Source organism: Sciurus vulgaris (genome assembly GCF_902686455.1).
Source record: "Sciurus vulgaris genome assembly, chromosome: 10".
NCBI classification, from domain to species: domain Eukaryota; kingdom Metazoa; phylum Chordata; class Mammalia; order Rodentia; family Sciuridae; genus Sciurus; species Sciurus vulgaris.
Window position 1 is genome coordinate 1,814,678 of NC_136470.1, and position 18,144 is coordinate 1,832,821.

At 63.2% G+C, this 18,144-nt stretch overlaps 1 protein-coding gene across 1 annotated transcript; it reads right to left on the reverse strand.

The window, feature by feature from the left end:
* Positions 1-410: 410 nt before the first annotated feature.
* AIRE (autoimmune regulator) lies at positions 411-17,513 on the reverse strand (the record flags this gene model as incomplete). The annotated part of the gene is given in 18 exon segments (XM_079155090.1): positions 411-2,317; positions 3,231-3,299; positions 4,431-4,536; positions 4,642-4,763; positions 5,499-5,507; positions 5,509-6,340; positions 7,370-7,470; positions 7,472-7,486; positions 8,434-8,514; positions 8,726-8,841; positions 8,844-8,873; positions 9,980-10,093; positions 10,970-11,054; positions 11,342-11,577; positions 11,820-11,994; positions 12,426-12,575; positions 12,578-12,598; positions 17,391-17,513. Coding segments are annotated over 18 exon segments (2,466 nt in total). The 3' UTR covers positions 411-2,236.
* Between the last annotated feature and the right edge of the window lie 631 nt (positions 17,514-18,144).

An 18,144-nucleotide genomic window follows, 5' to 3' on the forward strand; every position in this document is an offset into this window, starting at 1 on the left:
AGGCGGGGAGCAGCTTGCAGGTTCCAGTGGGTCTATCGTATCTTGCACCTGCTGCTCACTCTGTTGGCAGACACTGGACGCTGTCATGGTCAGACACCTTCTGAGCAGTGGAGGGCACCAGATGAAGGAGACGACCTCCCCCACAACAGGCGGGCAGGAGCAGCAATACGGCACCCAGAAGCTTCCTCAGAGGACAAGCCAGGGCTGTGGAGCTCCAAGGTCCTGCCTGAGGCGGGCAGGCTTGGGTCGGGCTTTTTCTTTCTCTTTCTCTTTTGCTTTTTTCCAGGGCTGGGGGTGAACCCAGGGCCTTGCCAACGTTAGGCATGTGTTGTACTGCTGAGCTACACCTCAGGATCAGTGATTTTTCGTTCCTTTTTGAAATGCTAAATGGAGGACAATGGTGAAAGGAGGCACACTTGCCACCAGGAGTAGGGACTTCCAAGACGCAGCCAAGTCCCGAGGGGCCCTACCCCAACCTCCTTGGCCCCCCGCTGTCATCCCCAGGTCAAGGGGGAGTCAACCTGCACCTCCCTCCACACACCCCAGAACTGGAGTCTCGTGGTTTCTGACCTAACCGAACTGCGCTGGCAGGGAGCCCCAGCCTGCCCACCAGCCGAGCCCACGTGTGGTTAGAGTCAGGGAGGTCAGGGACTGGGTTCAAGCCGCTAGAGCAGCCGGCCGAGTGGAGGAAACAGCACAGGTGGGACTGAAGCCAGCGGCCCCAGAAAGGGAGCCCTGGGCCCTGGGGAGGCCGCAGCCCCTGTCTGCAGAGGGACTCGGGGAAGCCAGGTCTCCAGTGTCCCCGGACCCACTGTGAGACCAGCAGAGCCAGCGCCGCCCCGTGCTGAGAGGACGCCAGGCACTCCTGGGACAGGGCTATGAGGATTTCCTGGCCAGGGCGTGTTGGAGGAGGAAGGCAGGGGGGCTGTGGGCGCTCGTGGACGGGACTTCCTTGGTGCAGAATGGCCTGGGCAGCTCCCTGACCTGCCCCATGGTCCCTCCATCTCGCCCCCAATGCACGTGAAGAGTGGTGGCCTCTGGGAGTGGTGGCCTGAGGGGCCAAGGACTGTGTGTCCTTGCTGTCACCTCCAGCTGTGGCTCCCTGCTGAGCCCTTCCAAGGCAGGCAGGAGGAGACCAGCACGTGGCCCAAGCCTGGCGAGACTGCCGGCCTTTGACCCCCACCTGGGCACTGACACAGGTCTGCAGGTGGGGCTACCAGGGCTCCGTCATCTCCTCCGCCTAGGGATGTGGCCCGGAACTGGGCAAGGGCCCCTCCCAAGCCACACTCCAGTAGGGGACAGTCAGAACTAGACAGAAGTCAAGGCAGTGCTGTGGCAGCTACTGTGATAAACTAAGGCGCAGCCCTGTCCCATTGTCCCTCTCCCCACCGTGGCTGGCTGTACCCAGTCCCATGATCTCGAGTCCATCCTGCAGACAGGCCATACGGCTCCAGCAGGACAGGCCTGGCCTTGCTGTGCCCTCGGCCCAGCCCGCCACCGGCTCCTCTCCCCTCCAGGGCTCTCCAGCCCAGATTGCAGGGCACTCTGCCCCGCTGGCCCCTGCCTGGTCTGTGCGTCCCAGCAATCGACCTGTCTGAGGTCACTGCCTTGCTCGTGCGATCCGTCCCTCCACTGGAAGCCCCCGGGGAGCCCTAAGGCTGGGAACGCTGGGCACCCAGAAGATATGTCCCCAGCTTCTGGAGGAGGGAGCCAGGCTGGGCTGGTCTGAGGGACCTGGAGCCCCTCTCAGCACCAGGGGGCAGGCAGCAGAGAGAACCGCCACGCAGCCGCCGTGCCTAGTCTGAGCTTGGCCTCTGGAGTTTGTGAGAGAGGAAGGGGCACCGGAAGGGTCCTGGGGGTAGAGGAGGAACCAGGCCCCACAGGGTCTCGGGGGCTGCACAGGACTGGGACGTTGCTGCAGGGGCACAGGAGTGGCTCCCTGCCCTGCGAGCTTCCCTGGGGCTTCCAGGCAGCGGCCTGCACCTCAGGCAGCAGGAGCACACCCGCGGAGGCCAGCAGGAAGCCCCACAGGCCCCACAGAAGTGGTTTTAATGTCAGGACACATGATGGTCTTGTGTCCCCCAAAGACCAGCATCGCCAGCACTTGGAACTCTCCAGTTCTTCCTGGCCCTGGCCCGACCTGCCCATGTCCCCCTCTGTCCTCTAGGAGCCCCGCCGTGTGAGTGCGTGCTCAGCATCATCCACCATGTGGGCACAGGGTCCTGGGCCATCTGGATCAGGAGGAGAACGGGGGTGCCTCGGCCAGCGGGCGGGACATGCTCTGTATGGCCCACTGCAGGATGCCGTCAAAAGAATTCTACGAGAAACAGGGCCCTGTTAGGACCTCAGGGAGGCCACACCCACCCCGCCACAGATCGGGATCCTCTGACCCTCTAGTAGGAGGCAGGGCCAGCCAGGAGGAGACCCCTGACCAGTCTCCTCACTGAGCACAGGCAGGGCCTCCAAGGCTGTTGTGCCTCTCGGGTGGCTTTTTCCCAGCTAGTGAGGCCAGGCCAGCCTTCCTTATTCTGCTCAGGGGTCTGAGGCTCCACAGGACTGGGGAGTCTGGGGAGGCCCCTGGGTCCTCCAAACATCTGCCCCACCTCAGAGCTGTACCACCCTCATCCACGCCTGAGTTGCTTGTCCCTCGCTGGACCTGGAGTCTCTGGACACCTGCAGAGTGGGGACCTGCCTGCGCAGGACCCACCACACAGGGCAGGGCTATGGTTGGGTGAAAACCTGAGGGACCAGGGTGGACACTGAGGAGGACACACTGGCCACTTGGGGAGTGGGAGTAGCTGGTGGAGTTTGCCGTCCTGTAAAACAACGGGGCCCTGAAAACCAGGGAACCTACTGTTCCTCCTAGGAAGCAGTGGACAGAGGGGAGGGGCATGCGAGTCGCCCCGAGGGACGGGGTGCTGGGTCCAGCCCCACCCCAGTGCGCCTGGGGAACGGGTGGGCTTGAGCACCATGAGCTGGTGCTGGGAGCCGTGGGCCGTGGGCCTCCGGGCACTGGCTCTGAGGACCCAGGGGGACTGCTAGAAGCAGGAGGGGCTCTTCGCAGGGCCAACAGGACAGGGCTGGCCCTCCTCCTGGAGGGCCAGCCCTGATGTCCACTCTGAGGAGCCCTGGGGCCTGCAGTGCTCCCAGTGCCCACGTGGGGGCTTGAGTCCTGGCTGATGTGGGGGCAGTGGAGGAGAAGCAGACGCTACAGGCCGGGCGACCATTACCTCACTCAGGAGAGACTCCAGGTCATCCCTGTGCAGAACGGGCTCGTGACCAGCAGAGTCATCTGCCACCTGGAACCCGAGAGAGGGAGGGCTCAACCCAACCCTGCAGCCTTCCCCAGAGAGGTGACGGACCTGGGGCCATGGGGTGCTTCCCAGGTGGGGCAGGTCTAACGCTGAACCCTTGAGGCAGCAGCAGGGGGCAGGTGGGCAGAAGTGAGCTCAGGGCTGCCTGCCCCCAAGTGTTCCTCAGGCCTGGGACGTAGGGAACTAGCCAGGAGGACCACGCTGTGGCTGGAGACCCAAGGCCAGCCAGTCTCTGCCCTACAAGCATGCCAGGGCCCATGTGGGGACAGGGCCCCAGCCATACCCAGGCCCAGGGTGAGGCAGGAGAGAGGCTCTATGATGCTGAATCATATGAAATTGCTGGGTTTGCAGCTCAAAGTTGCTGAATCTCAGCTCTTCCACACAGTCTGGTCTGGTAAATACAGGCCCAGAGAGGTGGGGCTGGCACTGGGTGGCGGAGCTGGAGGAATCCTGGGGGACTGCATGGGGGCCACTGATGCTGCATTTCCCCTGGCGGCAGGGAACCTAAGAAGCAAGGGACTCTGAGCAGGCTCTGTGGGCCCTGAACACCCCAGCGCTAACCGGTGGGGACGGGGGCGACGTGTAAAACAAGCAGGGGCGGCGGCAGGCCACTGGTTCCACCGAGCCCCCGGGGGTGGGGGGCCGTCCTGCTCTGATGCTTGTCCCGGGTGCCTGGCCAGAGGCAGAAGCACTGCAGCCTCCTGAGCAGGACACACGGTGCATCTGGCATCTCATCTGACAAGCGAGGCATGGAGACGGGCAGAAAGAGCTGCAGGCTGGGCCATTGGTTACCGAGCGCCCTTGCTGCAAAAGGCGCCACGTCCTGATTCCGTGGAGGACTGGGGTCCCACGGGGTCCGCAGCATGTGTCAGCCCCAGTCCGCGGCCTCCTCCCTCTCTCCCTTCACCCTCGGCCTGGGCAGCCCCAGGGCCCAGGGTCTCTCAGGCCCGTGGGAGACTTCAAAGTTGCTCTTAGGCATTTCCTTTTTAAGTAGATTTAAATTATCAAAAAAGTCGGTTTATAGAAAACTGTTTTATAAAAAAACTAACACAGGACCAGTGGGTATGGCGTCTCCGCCCCAAACCCGGGGTCCCACCTCCACACCCGCTACAGCACTGACCTTGGCCAGCCGGGGGCCGGGAGGGCGGGGCTGGGGGCGGGCGCTCCCTCCCCGGGAGCGGGGCCCGGGTCTCCGGAGCAGGATTTGCAGCGCAGGCGGGTCCTGGCGAAGGAGCGCAGAAGCTTGGGCCGGGTCGGGCGCCCTTTGCTGTGGGGTCGCCGGCCCTCCCTCCCCAGCCCTGGCGGCCCGGCCGGCCGCCTCACTCACCCCGGCCCGGCGGCTGCTGCCGGGAAATGGCAGCGCCAGTGGAAAGCGGCGGCGCAGTGCGCGCACCGCAGCGCGTCAGTCCCGTCCCCACACACTCCGCACCGCGCTCCGGGCGCGGGACCCTGCACCAGAGCGACAGTGCCGGGTGACGGGGAGCGAGGGCATTGACCGAACCCAGACTCTCCGCACCCTGCCTCGGGACCACCCGGGGGTTAGGACGGCAGGTCAGTCCCCGGGAAGCCGGGGCGCCCGTGGGAAACGCAAGCTGCGCGTGGCGGCTGGAGGGCACTGGGGTTCCGTGCTCCTAAGTCCCGGAGCGCAGGGGACAATCCCAGCTCCTTCGGGCTGCAGCCTGCAGAAATCAGCCCTCTGCGCTGCTCTAGGGCCCCCTGCGCTGCCTCACGGGGCGAGAGGGGCTGGGGCGGGCGGGGCCTCTGAAGTTGCCGAGTTTTCGGGCCAGTCGGACCTCCCGAGGGCGGGCGCTGGTGGTGCCCGGGTGCCCGGGTTGGGGTGGGTGTTTGGAAGCAGAGAGTGTGTCGCCCCAGCTGAGAGCCATCCTGGAGGCCCCCCACCCAGCTCCGCGTCCCTCTTCCCACAGCTCACAGAGCCTGTGTATCCTAGCAGCCTCCCATCCCCCTGCCCTTGGCCAGTCTTGGCCAGTCTGCTTCCTCCTGGCAGAGGACTCCCCAAGCCCTGACCCCTTCCGATTCCTACTCCAGTTCTCACAGGTATGGTGGAGGATGTGTCTTCACTATTGGCACAATCCCCTCTCCCATTTCTGGTCCATCAACTGCCCTGCAGGTCTGGAGCCCCCTGAAGACTGTGGCCTGACCCCCAGGGCCGCCCCCCTCACTCACCTGCTGCCCCCTCTGGGTTGGCACTCATCAGGGAGGGGCACAGAGCAGAGGGGTCCAGCACTGGCAGGGTGACTGTGGGAGGTGGGGCAAGCAGGTGTGCATAGGTGAGAGCAGTGTCCACAGCAGGGGGTGCCTCCCTGGGCAGGCCTCTCACCTCCTCTCCTGCTGGCCTCAGTCCCAGGGGGACCTGGAATCCAAGAGTCAGCACTCCAAGGGACTGCAAAACACTACTGGTCACCACCTGGGAGTCAGTGACCAGAAGGACCTTGAAACTTGGGGCTGGGGAAGGGACCCTATACTGAGCTCTGGGAGTAGAGGCCTGATGCAATCCAGGCTCTGTGACCCTTGGCAAGGTCTTTGGCCCTTCCCCATCTGGAACATGGTGCCCTGCAGCCATAGGGCCCCAGAGCAAACACCGGGCAAGCAACAGGGTGTAGTCATAGCCCTCGGGCTTTGCTGCAGCAGAAGCTCCACACACCTTTGGGGTGTTATCAGTGGTCACAGTGCAGCCCCAAGGGTGCTGGGGCAGAGCTGAGGACCCCGTCAGAGCAGGGCAAGGGTAGATTCCCAGGCCCTGCAGGAGATTCATGCACAGTACTGACTGTAGAGTCGGACTGATCAGGCAGGGGAAGGGTACAGTTCTACCTGGGGCAGGCCCAACCCAAGGAGTGACCAGGCTTAGGACTCCAGAGGGGCAGGAGATAGGAAGGGGCCACCCAGCCTCAGGGGGGCCTGGGCATACCGTGGGCTCCGCAGGTGGCTCTGGAGGCTGGTGCTCCTCGTCCCGGAGCAGGCCCTGCTGGACTCTCCCCTGGAGGCAGCATGAGCACCTCCAGGTGCCACTGCTCATGTGGCCACCAGTCAGAAGCATGCAGGACAAAGCAGAAACCACGGATGGACTCCCAGACCCACAGGCAAGGAGGCCTGGGCACTCCTCATGCCACTATGTCCTTTTATAGGTCGGGAAGTGGCCCAGGCCACAAGTGCCCCTGGCAGGAGCATGCTGGAGGGGGATACTGACCCCTGGTGGGGCGGCCCTGGCCAGTGTGGTCAGTGTCCCCTACAAGTGCTGCACTTTCCAGTGCCCAGTATCCTACAGCAGTCTGTGTCTGCCTGTCACAGGGTCCCCTGCTGGCGGGCTCTCCCTCAGTGGGACCACCCCATTTCCACGGGGAATGGTGCCCAGGAACGGTAGGTGGGTGGGGCAGAGGGAGGGGAAAGAACGCCAGCACACGGGGCAGAGGGAGGGCCTGGCGGAACCCCTTCCTTTCAGGGATGGGAGCTCAGAGACCGAGGCTCAGAGAGACGAGGTCAAGTGCTGGGCAGAGCCTGGGGCAGACCCTGGGTCTCTGGATCCATCGGCCACCCACCCCTCCCCACATACCCCAGGCCATGGACTGAGAAGGCTTCCCACCAAGGACAGGGTCTCATGCCGTGACCAATGATACCCAACAGCCCTGGGGGGCTGCCACTCTGTGGCCCCCTTGTTCCCCAGTCCACCTGGGAGCAGGGCTTTGTGGTGCTTAGGAAAGGGGTGGATGCCCCTGAGAGTCTGGGCTGGGCTGGGGGCCTGAGGCCAGCTGGGACAGCAGGGCCACTGTTGCCTTGGGCCTCCGTGCTTGGGGCATTGCCACCCTCAGGGGTCCTGTTGACCTGGGCGAACTGTGTGGCTGGGAGGGAGGCAGGTGACATGGTGAGAATCCAGGCCCCGCCCACAGCCCGTGCCCTGGACCAAAGCCCCACCCAGGAGGGCCTGAGTCCCCCTCTGTGGTCCAGAGCCTTCTGGGGTGTCTTCTCATGCAGGGCCGTGGATGGTGGCATCTGTGGATGGAGGTGGCCTTGGCAGCGGTGGCCTCAGCCGGCAGGCTCACCTGGGTATCTCCCGCAGTGGTGGGGACAGGCAGGCCAGGTGGAAGGCCCGGGGGCAGCCGTCGCAGCAGATGAGCTCCCCACCGTCCCGGCACAGGGCACACCTCGTCTTCGTTCTTCTGGCGCAGGCAAGAGTGAGCCATGCAGACCCCGGGCGGGGGCACCTTCCCAAGAGCCCCTCTCCTGGGCAGCTCACCTGTAGTCCCTCTCGGGCACCTGCGCTCCCAAGTCCCTCCCAGCCCCCTTGCTGGCCCGCAGCCCGTCCACCTCTAAGGCTGTATCCCTGATTGACCTTCCAGGGCCATCCTTCTTGAAGAAGCCCTTTCACTCCTGGGCCCCTGGGTTCCTGGTGGCCCCTGGACTGCACCCCACCCTCAGGCAACCCCTCCTCACCAGGCAACACGGGCCCCAGGAAGCCTCCTATCAGCCTCAGGCACCTGCTGCTCCCTCCCCTGGGCCTCCACCCACCCTGTGCCTCTGCCTGGGCAGTGTGCATCCTGCACGTAGGGGTCCAGACAGCACGTCCTCCAGAACCCCAGGCCGGGCTGGCCCTGCAGTGACCGTCACACGCATGGCCATATTTCCTAGGTGTGGGACAGCCAGGGCACTGCTACAGGGGCAGGGCAGGACTGCCCACCCTGCGTGCCCAAGGCCAGCACAGTGCCTGCAACCAAGTGCTGGGATTTGTGACCGAGGATGGCAGTCACCAGTCACATCCATCCACCTCCCCAAGAGACAGTGCTGGGAGCCAAGGACAGCTGGACTTCCCTGGGGATCCTCCAACTCTGGCTGGTAGCAGGCCCGCCCACCACCCAGCTCACACGACCTGGACCAACACTGATTTTAAAAACTTAAGAGCACCTCACTTTTCAGACTCATCTGAAACTTGTGTGTTATCAGAAAAACACGGCCAGGAAGGAGGGGCACAGGAAGGAGAAGCTCGCCTGGGCAGGAGCTCTGGCCCCTGTACTTCAGGCACCCAAGTGCCTGGGACGCAGCGGCCTCAGAAGGACCTGCCCGGGGGGCATGGGTGAGGCAGGTCTTCTCGCAGGGCCTAGGGCATTACCTGTTGGACTTGGGGCTCACCCGGGATGGCTGGAAGGACGGGGACCCTGTCCTGCTGCCTCATCCTCGGCTCACCTCCACCCTGCAAGGGAGAAGAGGGCCACCGTGGAGGGACCTGGGCAGTGAGGGAACTGTGGCTACTGGCACCAGGTGCCTCTCGGCCACAGTCCCCAGCTGCCTAGCAGAGCCCCAGGCCCAAGGGCAGCACTGTTGCCAGGTGCGAAGGGGGACAGATTCCCACCCCAACCTCCCCAGGGCCCAGCCTCCCACAGACAGGTCAGGGCATTGCTTACCAGGGCAGCGCCCTGGGCGCCCTTGGCTCGGACCAGAGGCTTCGGGCCACCACCACTTCGAGCCTTGTTCTTCCCACCACCAACAGGGTCTTCAAACTTGCTGGGAGTGTAAAACTCCCCCCAACCTGGATGCACTTCTTGGAGCCCCCTGGGAGGAGATGCCAGCTGTCCTGGGCTCAGCCTCCCACAGCCCCAGCCAGTCACTGGGGTCAGGGTATGGGGAAGAGAGGCTGCGTGAGCTGAGACTTGCTGTCCCTCCACCACCCCATCCCTGTCCCAGCCAAGTCAGGCCTGAGTGCTGGGCACGGGAGGATTCTCTGCTGGGCACTGTGCTAAACTGGACAGGCCCCCCCAAATTCACATGCGCCCAGAACCTCAGAATAGAACCCCATTTGGAAATAGGGTCTTTGTAGACGCAATTGATTAAGATGAGGTCACACTAGACCCTAAATCCAATAACTGGTGTCCTTATAAAAAGAGACACAGGGAGAGGACACCACAGCCCAAGCCAAGGGGTACAGCAGCCCCAGACAGGGGGGCGCAGGAGGGACCTTCCCAGAGCCTGCACAGGGCATGGCCTGTCCACACCTTGCTCTGGGGATCTGTTTAGGCCGCCGGCCTGGCCGGTTGTTGTACACCCCTAGCTTACCCATACAGGGTCCTTGGGATCAGCCCTGATGGGGAGACCAGGGCCAGCATCTGCTCCCAGGCCCACTGTCACCATCCTTGGTGTCCCCAGCCAGTGTCCACCACAGAGAAACATTGTGGCAGGGACTGTGGAGTGAATGACATGATGGCTCTGCCACCAGTAGGCCCTGCTATGACCTGGCCAGATGACACAGGTGGCTCCCTACAGCCAGCAACTGGCCGCCTGGTAGGTAGGTCATTTGCTAACTCCCTGGGGCTCAGGATTGGGGCCGGCCAGGGTGTGAGGGGACTGGACACGAGTCTGCAGGCCATCCCCATGGAGAGTGGGTGCCCGAGAGTGCAGGTCAAACTAACTTTCTAAGGGCCCATCTGTGGAGAGGAGGTGAGCTGGGGTGATGGGCATCCTGTGCTGGCCAGGTAGAAGACCCTCCCGCACAGGGGTCTTCAGAGTCCTGTCCCCCAAAGCCCGCAGAGCCAGTGTAGGAAGCCAGCTGCCTCTGCTGAAGCCCAGTCTGCTCTGGAACCTCCAGGGAGCAGAGGGGAGGGACCTCATTTAGTCCTGGGGCCTGGGACCCTCAGTTACCCCCTCCCACCCCATGTATCTACCTGACCCAAACACCTGCTGGATGAGGATTCCCTCCATGGCCCCATGGGCCCCCGGGATGTCCCCAGAGGACACAGCCACAGTTCTCTGGACCGCAGCAGACATGGTCTGAATTCCTGGGGAAGGGACCACCCAAATGGGGGTTGTCAACTGGGAAGACAGTTCCGGAACCCCACTCCAGTCTGGGCAGCACTGAACACAGGGGGTCTGTGGGCAAGTGCCCTGGGCCAGGGGAGAGGCAGAGAGTCCAGGCTGTGCCCAGTGAGGAGCAAGGATGGTCTTCTCACATGTGCGCCTTGAGAATGGGAGCTCTGCAGGGCGGAGGTGGGGCTGGAGGAGGGTCCCAGCGCAGGGCAGGATGCAGTCCCTGTAAGGGCGCCGCAACCCCAGGCCACCCTCTCCCTGTGTCTGGCACAGCTTGACCTTGAGTGAGAAGTCAGGCCCGCCGGGCCACTCCCCCCAGCCCTCTGAGGGCATGTCCCTCCACCTGACCGCCTGCCCCTAGATGCCATGTCTCTGGCTCCCCTCCCCCCTGGCTCCCCTCCCCCTTGGCTCCCCTCCCTGCTCCCATCCCCCTGGCTCCCTCCCCCCTGGTTCCCCTCCCCCGGCTCCTTCCCCCCTGCTCCCCTCCTCTCTGGCTCCCTCCCCCTGGCTCTCCTCCCCCTGACTCTCCTCCCCTCTGGCTCCCTCTCCCCTGGCTCCCCTCCCCCCTGGCTCCCCTCCTCTCTGGCTCCCCTCCCCCTGGCTCCCCTCCCCCCTGGCTCCCTCTCCCCTGGCTCCCCTCCCCCTTGGCTCCCCTGCTCCCCTCCCCCTGGCTTCCTCCCCCCGGCTCCTCTCCTCTCTGGCTCCCTCCCCCTGGCTCCCCTCCCCCTGACTCTCCTCCCCTCTGGCTCCCTCCCCTCTGGCTCCTCTCCCCCCTGCCCCCCTCCCCCTGGTTCCCTCCCCGCTGGCCACCTCCCCCCCCCCCCCGCCCCCTCGCCCTCTTTGCTCACCATTCCCCAGGGGAAGGCGCTGTGACTCGGAGGTGCCCTCTGGCTTCTTTGGCTTGGCTTTCAGATGGGAGCCTGGAAGGGAGAGCTGGAGGCAGCTGGGCCTCTGTGGGGCGGGGACAATGCTGGTGGCCGGGTGGGAAGGCACCATGTGGGGTCAGGTGCTGGCCCTGACTCCCTGTGGGCTCCTTCATGGTCCTGGGCTCTGGTTTCCTCACCAGTAAAAAGGAAAATGAGAACTGCCTGCCCCTTTAGCGCTTAAGGACTCAGTGTTGGGGCTGGCACAGCTGACAGACCCGTCCAGGCTGTCCCTCTGAGTAACCAAAGTGGCCTCTGCAGCCTAGGCAGGCTGCTTCTGTGCCCAGGTGGGTGGACAGATGCTCTGGAGCCTGTAGGGAGGGGTGTGGGACTCCCAAGGGAGACTGTGACCATGGACGGCTCCTCCCACTGGGTACCTGGGCTGGAGGTGCCCCGTGGGGTCAGGGCTGCTGGTGGGGCGGCTCGAGGCTCCTCTGGGGCCTTCCTCTTGGTGGGGGGTCTGGGTGGCAGCACTGAGACCTTGGGGCTGGTAGGGGGCTTCCTGCCCTTCCGGGGCTGGCTGAGGTCCACATCTGCAGCTCATGGGCAGGAGCAAGGTCCTAGAGCCTTTCCTTGGAGTGGGGGTACAGGACTGGACACCCTCAGAGCAAGGTGAACAAGGACTCTGCCCTTTGCCTCTTAGAATCCAGGAGTCCTCGGAGGTTACCTAGGGCCTCCCCAACACCCCTACACACACCCTCCACCTCACGCCCACTGCCCCAGTCCCCCAGCAAGGCTGAACCCAACCAGGAGCCCAGCCCGGAGCGGGGCCCACCTTTGGGGAAGCTGTCCAGGATGGGCCGCAGCCGACCATACCGCTCCAGGTTGTAATCCTTGAAGAGAACCCTCCAGAAGTCCAGGATGGCGGCCGCGTCTTGGGTCAGGAGCCAGGACAGGAGGGCGTGGAAGGCCTGGGGGCAGCCCTCCTTCTCCTTCAGACGCAGGGTCTCCTGCAGCAACAACCAGGTGGGCCGGCTGAGTGGCACGCACTGCTGCTTCTCCCATCAGGATGGAGGCAGCTGGAGGGCCTACAGGAAGTCTGGCCGCCCGGCCCCTCCCCGGCTCCTGGGGACTGTGGCTACAGGAGTGTGGACAGTGAGGGGCAGGGCCCCTGCACCTGGTCCTGGGAGCATCCCCTGGCTCCTGGGTGAGGCCGCAGGAGGGCCAGTGGCTGGGTCCCCCTCTGGCTTATGGCTGGGACACGGGGAGAGCATAGGGGTGCTGGTGGTCAGGAGGCGCTGGGAGGGGGCCGCTGGATACCCGTTCAGGTCCACACCCTGGCTTGTGGGCAGAGGATAAGGGGAGGCTGGGAGGCACTAGTCCTGGGGCTGTCCCTGGTGTGTGGGTGAGCGTGGGCGGGACCTGGGTGCCAAGGGCCCACCTGGAACTTGTCCTCAGGGACCACGTCATGGTCTGCCAGCGCGTGCAGCAGCGGGAAGGCGCTGTCCACGGCCATGGCGATCTCCGTGCGGTGCAGCCTCAGGAGGCGGCGCAGCACTGAGTCCCCGCCAGCCCGAGTCTCGGTGGCCATGGGGCTGGGTCGGGATCCCAGGGCTGGGTGGTGGGCGCACCCTGCAGGCCCTCCACTGCTCTGCCGCTTGCTCCCTCTCCCCACACAGGGTGCCTCGTCCTTGGAGTCCCTCTGAGCTCCTGGGCTGTCAGAGCGGTCTGCCTGCCCCGCCCATGCTCCCGGGCCCAGAACCCCTGTGCGCCAGGCACCAGGCGCCAGGCAGCTGGGAGAATGACTCTTGCCCGCTCTGGAGAGCCCTGCGTAGGCCAGGGCCTGCTGTTATACTGGCTCACCCAGGAAAGGGCAAGGGCTGCTGGCCCAGGAGCCAATCAGGGCAGGGCTTTTGCAGGCGAGGACTCGCAAAGTGCCCTGTGATCAAGAGAAGGTGCCTGGGCAGCCAGCCGGCTCCCCGCCTCTGGGACCCACCTCTGGTGGCTCTGGGCCCACTGACCCACAGAAGGGGGTTCAGGGGTGGGCTCCAGCTTCCCTCAGAGCCAGAGGCAGGGGCTGAGGTGGTCAGTCAGGGACTGGGGGTGGGAAGTGGCAAGAGTTGTGGAAGAAGATGGGGACATCATCCAGAGCCAGGGCACATGTGTGCAGTTACAAAGAAACTCAGGGTCGGGCACAGGGGCAAATGCCTGTAATTCCAGTGACTTGGGAGCCCCAGGCAAGAGGATTACAGGTTTGAGGTCAGTCAACCTCAACAACTTAGCAAGACCTTTTACATCCTCAGTGAAGGAAGGAAAGGAAAGAAAAGAAAAAAGAAAGGTAGGACAGAAGGACAGACATATGCAGGGCTGGAACTTGTTGACTGGCCCAGAGAACCTTCTGGAGGCTGACTGAGAACCGGGCACTCTTGCTGCCCACCTCTGAGCTCTGAGCCCATGGCCACAGTGCTGTGGGTAGTGGCCATGGAGCCATGTGATGCCCTGCACTGGGCCTGTCGCAGACACCAAGCGGGGCCCCTTGGCCCTCTGGGTAAATGGGCTGCCCCTCTGAAAGCCAAATTCTCTTCCACAGCTTGGGTGAGGCCGCTGCTTACTGGCCTTTCCTGCCATCTCCTATGGGTACATTTGGTAGAAATGTTAAAGAAAATGTAAATCGAGGTCACCTAAACCCACAAGGAATGTGGCTCCTGCCCCATTCTGGAATTTTCCATTCACTTACTGATGAGTGCCCAGGGTTCACGAGAGCAAAGCTCACTAGTGGGACCCCCAGCCTGTGGGCTCCAGAACTCACACGGGAAGGCACCCAAGGGACCCAGTGTGTGTGGCTCACTGGCAGCTCAGCCTGGCCCTCTCAGGGCACCAGTGCCTCCTAAGGCCACCCCTCGACCTGGGGGACTTCCCTCCCGGGTGAGGACACCTCCGCCAAGGCAGCAGGTCCAGGTCTGCCCTTTGCTCTCTGAGACGCCCCAGCCCCCTCGCAGATGCTGTGTTCCCCAGGCCTGGAGCCTGACCGTTTGAGCAGGCAGGTGTCACCCAGCCTCCTGGTGGGGGTCAGCAAAGAGGCCCCGGTAGAATTCTGGACTTTCCACTACCTCGTGGGGGTTTCCACACAGCCCCTAACAGCAGGTGAGTAGAAGCCGCCAAGGTTACGTGGCCTCAGCGACCCAGACCTCTCCAGGCCCAGCACCTGGGGCCTTCATGGGACGGGGCCTCAGGTCTTCCGAGGCCCCAGGCAGGTGAGGGCAAAAGTGGGCAGGCAGGGGGCCTGCTCCTGTCCTGGAGGCAAGGGAGCAGAGAAGAGCTGCTGGTTGAGGGCTGGAGGGGGGGCCCTGGGGCTGTGCGAGAGGTCCAGGTCGGAAACCACCAGAGAGCCCCGGAAGCAGGCAGGCGGAGCCAGGCTCGCCCGCCTCGAGTGGCCGGCTGTCGCACCCTTTAATCTGTACACCAGTAGAGTTCGAAGGTTGACAATGTGTGTACCAATTCTAGGTTAAAAATGAGAAAAGTCAGGAAAATATTCTAGGTTAAAAATAAGGAAATAAGAATGATATTACAATACCAAAGCATGAAACAGCTACAAATAAAGATAAAAAGGAATCTGTGGTACTCCTTTTGTTTTGTTTTGTTTTTTTCCTGCAATACCGGGGTTGAACCCAGGGCACTCTGGCACAGGCTACATCCCCAGCCCCTTTTAATGTATCTTGAATGAGTCCCACTAAGTGGGTGCGGCTGACCTGACTTGCCATCCTCCTGTCTCGGCCTCCTGAGTCGCTGGAATGTGTTTGAGGCACTACATTGCCCAGATTGGTCTTGACCTCCTGGGCTCAAGCCATCCTCCCCTCAGTCCTCAGAGGAGCTGGAAGGACAGGTGCATGCCGCCTCACAGGCCAAGCTCCCACAGTTTTAGAGAAGAATGAAACAGAAGTGCCACACTCCTGGATTTGGCTTCTTAAAACACAAGTTATCTCTTTACTAACAAGAAATCGAACACAATTCCAATCAGATTAACAAAGGAGGGCTTTCCTTTAGCACTTGATTCTCATTCTTTGGGAATTACGGGTGGCTGGAAGCAGAGAGCGGCAGGTGCGCTGCAGGACCGTGCCGAGACCAGCTCCACCGGCCGCTCTGGGGCGCTCAGAGGCCATAGGCCCTCCCCAGTGGCTTCAGGGAAGAGGTGGGCACGCCCTGCCCGACACCAGCACCCAGCCCACTGCCACACACACGCAAAGGATTTCGGAGATGAAAAGAAAAAGATCGAAGGTGCTAAAAGAAAACAGGCGAACGCGTGCGCCACCTCGGGTGGGCAGAAGCTTCTTAAGTACAACAGGCGTTAGGTGGGACTGAAGGGCTGCTCGGGAGGGGCAGGACGGCTGGGGCAGCACAGGGCGCCAAAGCCCGGCCACGCAAAGGCGGACAGATAAACCCCACCGACCCTCAGCAGGACCCCCGCCTATTCCGGCCTATGAAGACCCTGGGCAGCCGGGCCACGTGAGATTTTCTCTGGCTCTCCACCCTGACCTGTACCTTAAGAGCCAAAATCCAATAAAGCTTTGCTTCTGCCGCTTGTGTCCATTCCTGTTTGGCCACCCGCCCTCACCCTCCAGCTTACAAGAGGAAGCGTGGAAACCAGACAAGAGCAACAGCTCTGACCTAGCAGCAGAAGACTTCATACATGAAAGATCACAAAACATTAAAAGGGGCTGACACGCTGAAGGAAGCATTGGCAACCTGTATGTGAGATTTATGTCTTCATATCTTTACTATATAAAGTGCCCTTTCAAATCAATAAGACAAATATCCAAAGGTTCAAAAAGAAAAAAGAAAAAGAAAGAAGAGAGAATTTGTGTGTGTGCGTGTGTGTGCTTTGCTGGGGATTGAACCCAGAGGCGCTGTACCACTGAGCTACACCTCGAGTCCTTTTGATTTTTTATTTTGAAACAAGGTCTTTCTAAGTTGCCCAGGCTGGCCTCCACCTTGCCATCCTCCTCCCTTAGACTCCCGAGTAGCTGGGACCACAGGCCAGCAGCACCACACCAGTTTGAGACTCGATTTTCAGATATACAAAGAGCTCAGAGGCGTGGGGGCTGGAACCCAGCACCATCCTTGCGTCTCCCCTTTTCCACTTCCAAGTGCTGGACTGTGGAAATGTGTAACCCCAATAATAAAACTGGTGCTTCACGAAACAGCTCCATACAGCTCCTGAAATACAGCACGAGTGTGGGCCCGGGTGGCAGGATTCTTGGAGCGCCAGTCCTGACCACACCCGCCTGGGGCAGGTCCCTGGCCACCAGCAGTGAGAAGGGGCCAGGTGTACAGCTGCGTCCTGAGTCTGGCCCAGGGCACGGAGGGTGCAGCAGCCCCCATTCCAGCCAGGAGATGGGGACGTCTGGTCACGGCTGAGGGTGGCATCGTGCCTGTTCCTGTCTGAGGCGCCTCTGGACGTGGCGTCTCTTCAGTCGCTTTGTCACAGTCACCATTTTACGTGAATTTCCTGGGTTCCCCTAGTCCCCTGTGGAACCCAGGACCCCCTCCTGGGCCCCAGGTGACAGCCGCACCAGGTCTCCAGGGGCTGCTCCTGGCTGGACCCCGCTCAGCCTGGCCACGGGGGGCTGTCGAAGGACGTTCCTCCCTGCGATTGCGAGTTTTCCTCATGAATGGACTGGTGGGGAAGTGGGCTGTGGGAGGCCCCCGGAGGAGGGGCGCCCTTCTCTTTTCCCCGCACCCGACTCTCCACCATGAGCCTCCAAGGGCCTCACGGTACAGTGACCTAGCAGTACCGTTGGGAGTCACGGCTCAGCCATCACTGGGTGGACGCTGTGCTGCCCCCTGACCTTCCGGGGGGTTGTGGGGAGGGACACTGCACTACAATCACCTGTGGTTACAGACCAAGCCCAGCTCTGGGCCCTGCTGACCCCCAACCTGATCCACACCCCTCCCAATGCCTCGCTCCACCCCAGGCAGCCCAGGACACCCCTCTCCCCTGTCCTTTGCCCCAGCCCAATCTTAACCCCCCACCCCCATCTGCCCAGGGACCCCCACTCCACACCCCCCCACTGAGGCCCCAGCACCTCTCCCGCCCCCCCCCCCCCCCCCCCCCCCCCCCCCCCCCGCCTACCAGCTAAGCCCTCCTCCTCCTTCCCCCTGAGCTCCACCCCTGAGCGCTGCCCCCACCACCCCATCCTGCCCCCATCCCTCCCACGCAGTTGCCAAGCCCCGCCCCCGGCGCCCCGCCCCCACCCTCACCCCACCCTGCCTGGGACCCCATCCTCCACCCGGCTCCCCTTGAGCTCTTAACCCCACCCCACCCTGAAGACCCCCTGCCCCTCCCCCAACCCAGGACATCTCTGCCTCCCCTGAGGCCCTCCAGCCTCAGTGCCGGCAGGGCCCTCACCCCCACCGCCCCGCCCCCGCACATCAGGCCTGCCCTCACACGGGTCCTCAGCTGCCCACCGCACTGGACTTGGTCCTGCACAGCCTCTGGCCACCTACGGGGAGGCACCAAGGCTGACTCCATGGCCTTCTCCTCCTCCGACACCCTGACTCCCGACAGCCTGGTCAGCTCTGACCTGGACCCAGACGGCCGCCTGGATGGGGCGCAGTGGCGGCAGCCCTGTGAGACCCGGAGGCCCTTTCCCGTCCTGGCAGCCACAGGCCTGGAGGGTGCAGGCTGGGAAGACCTCCCAGGGGTCCCTGGTTAGGGCAGGGGGGCCGCTGGGAGGCAGGAGCATGGGGTCCCTGAAGGTCCAGGGCTGGTGTGGAGGCAAGCAGGGCTGCAGGGGACATTGGCGCCTTGGTCCCTCAGTCCCTTGTGAGGAAGTGGCCCAGCCGGGCTGGTGAGGGGCACCCGGGGGGCCCACCCAGTCCTCCTGCTGGCTGGACGGGTGGGGGGGTGGCTGGCTTGGCTGGTGCGTCTCCCCACCCCTGGGCTGGGCCCACTGGGGACCCCACCAGAGGCTCACAGCGGTGGCTTTCTCCTTCTGCCTGCACATCGGTGTCCCTCCCCACGGTGGCCCCAGTCCTGGACCTGGAGGCTGAGCACAGCATGGACGTGATCCTGGTGGGCTCCAACGAGCGGTCGCCCCGCTCTTCAGCCCCGCTGGGCAGAGGTGAGGGCTCATCCGCCCACTGGACCCATCACTTAGGGT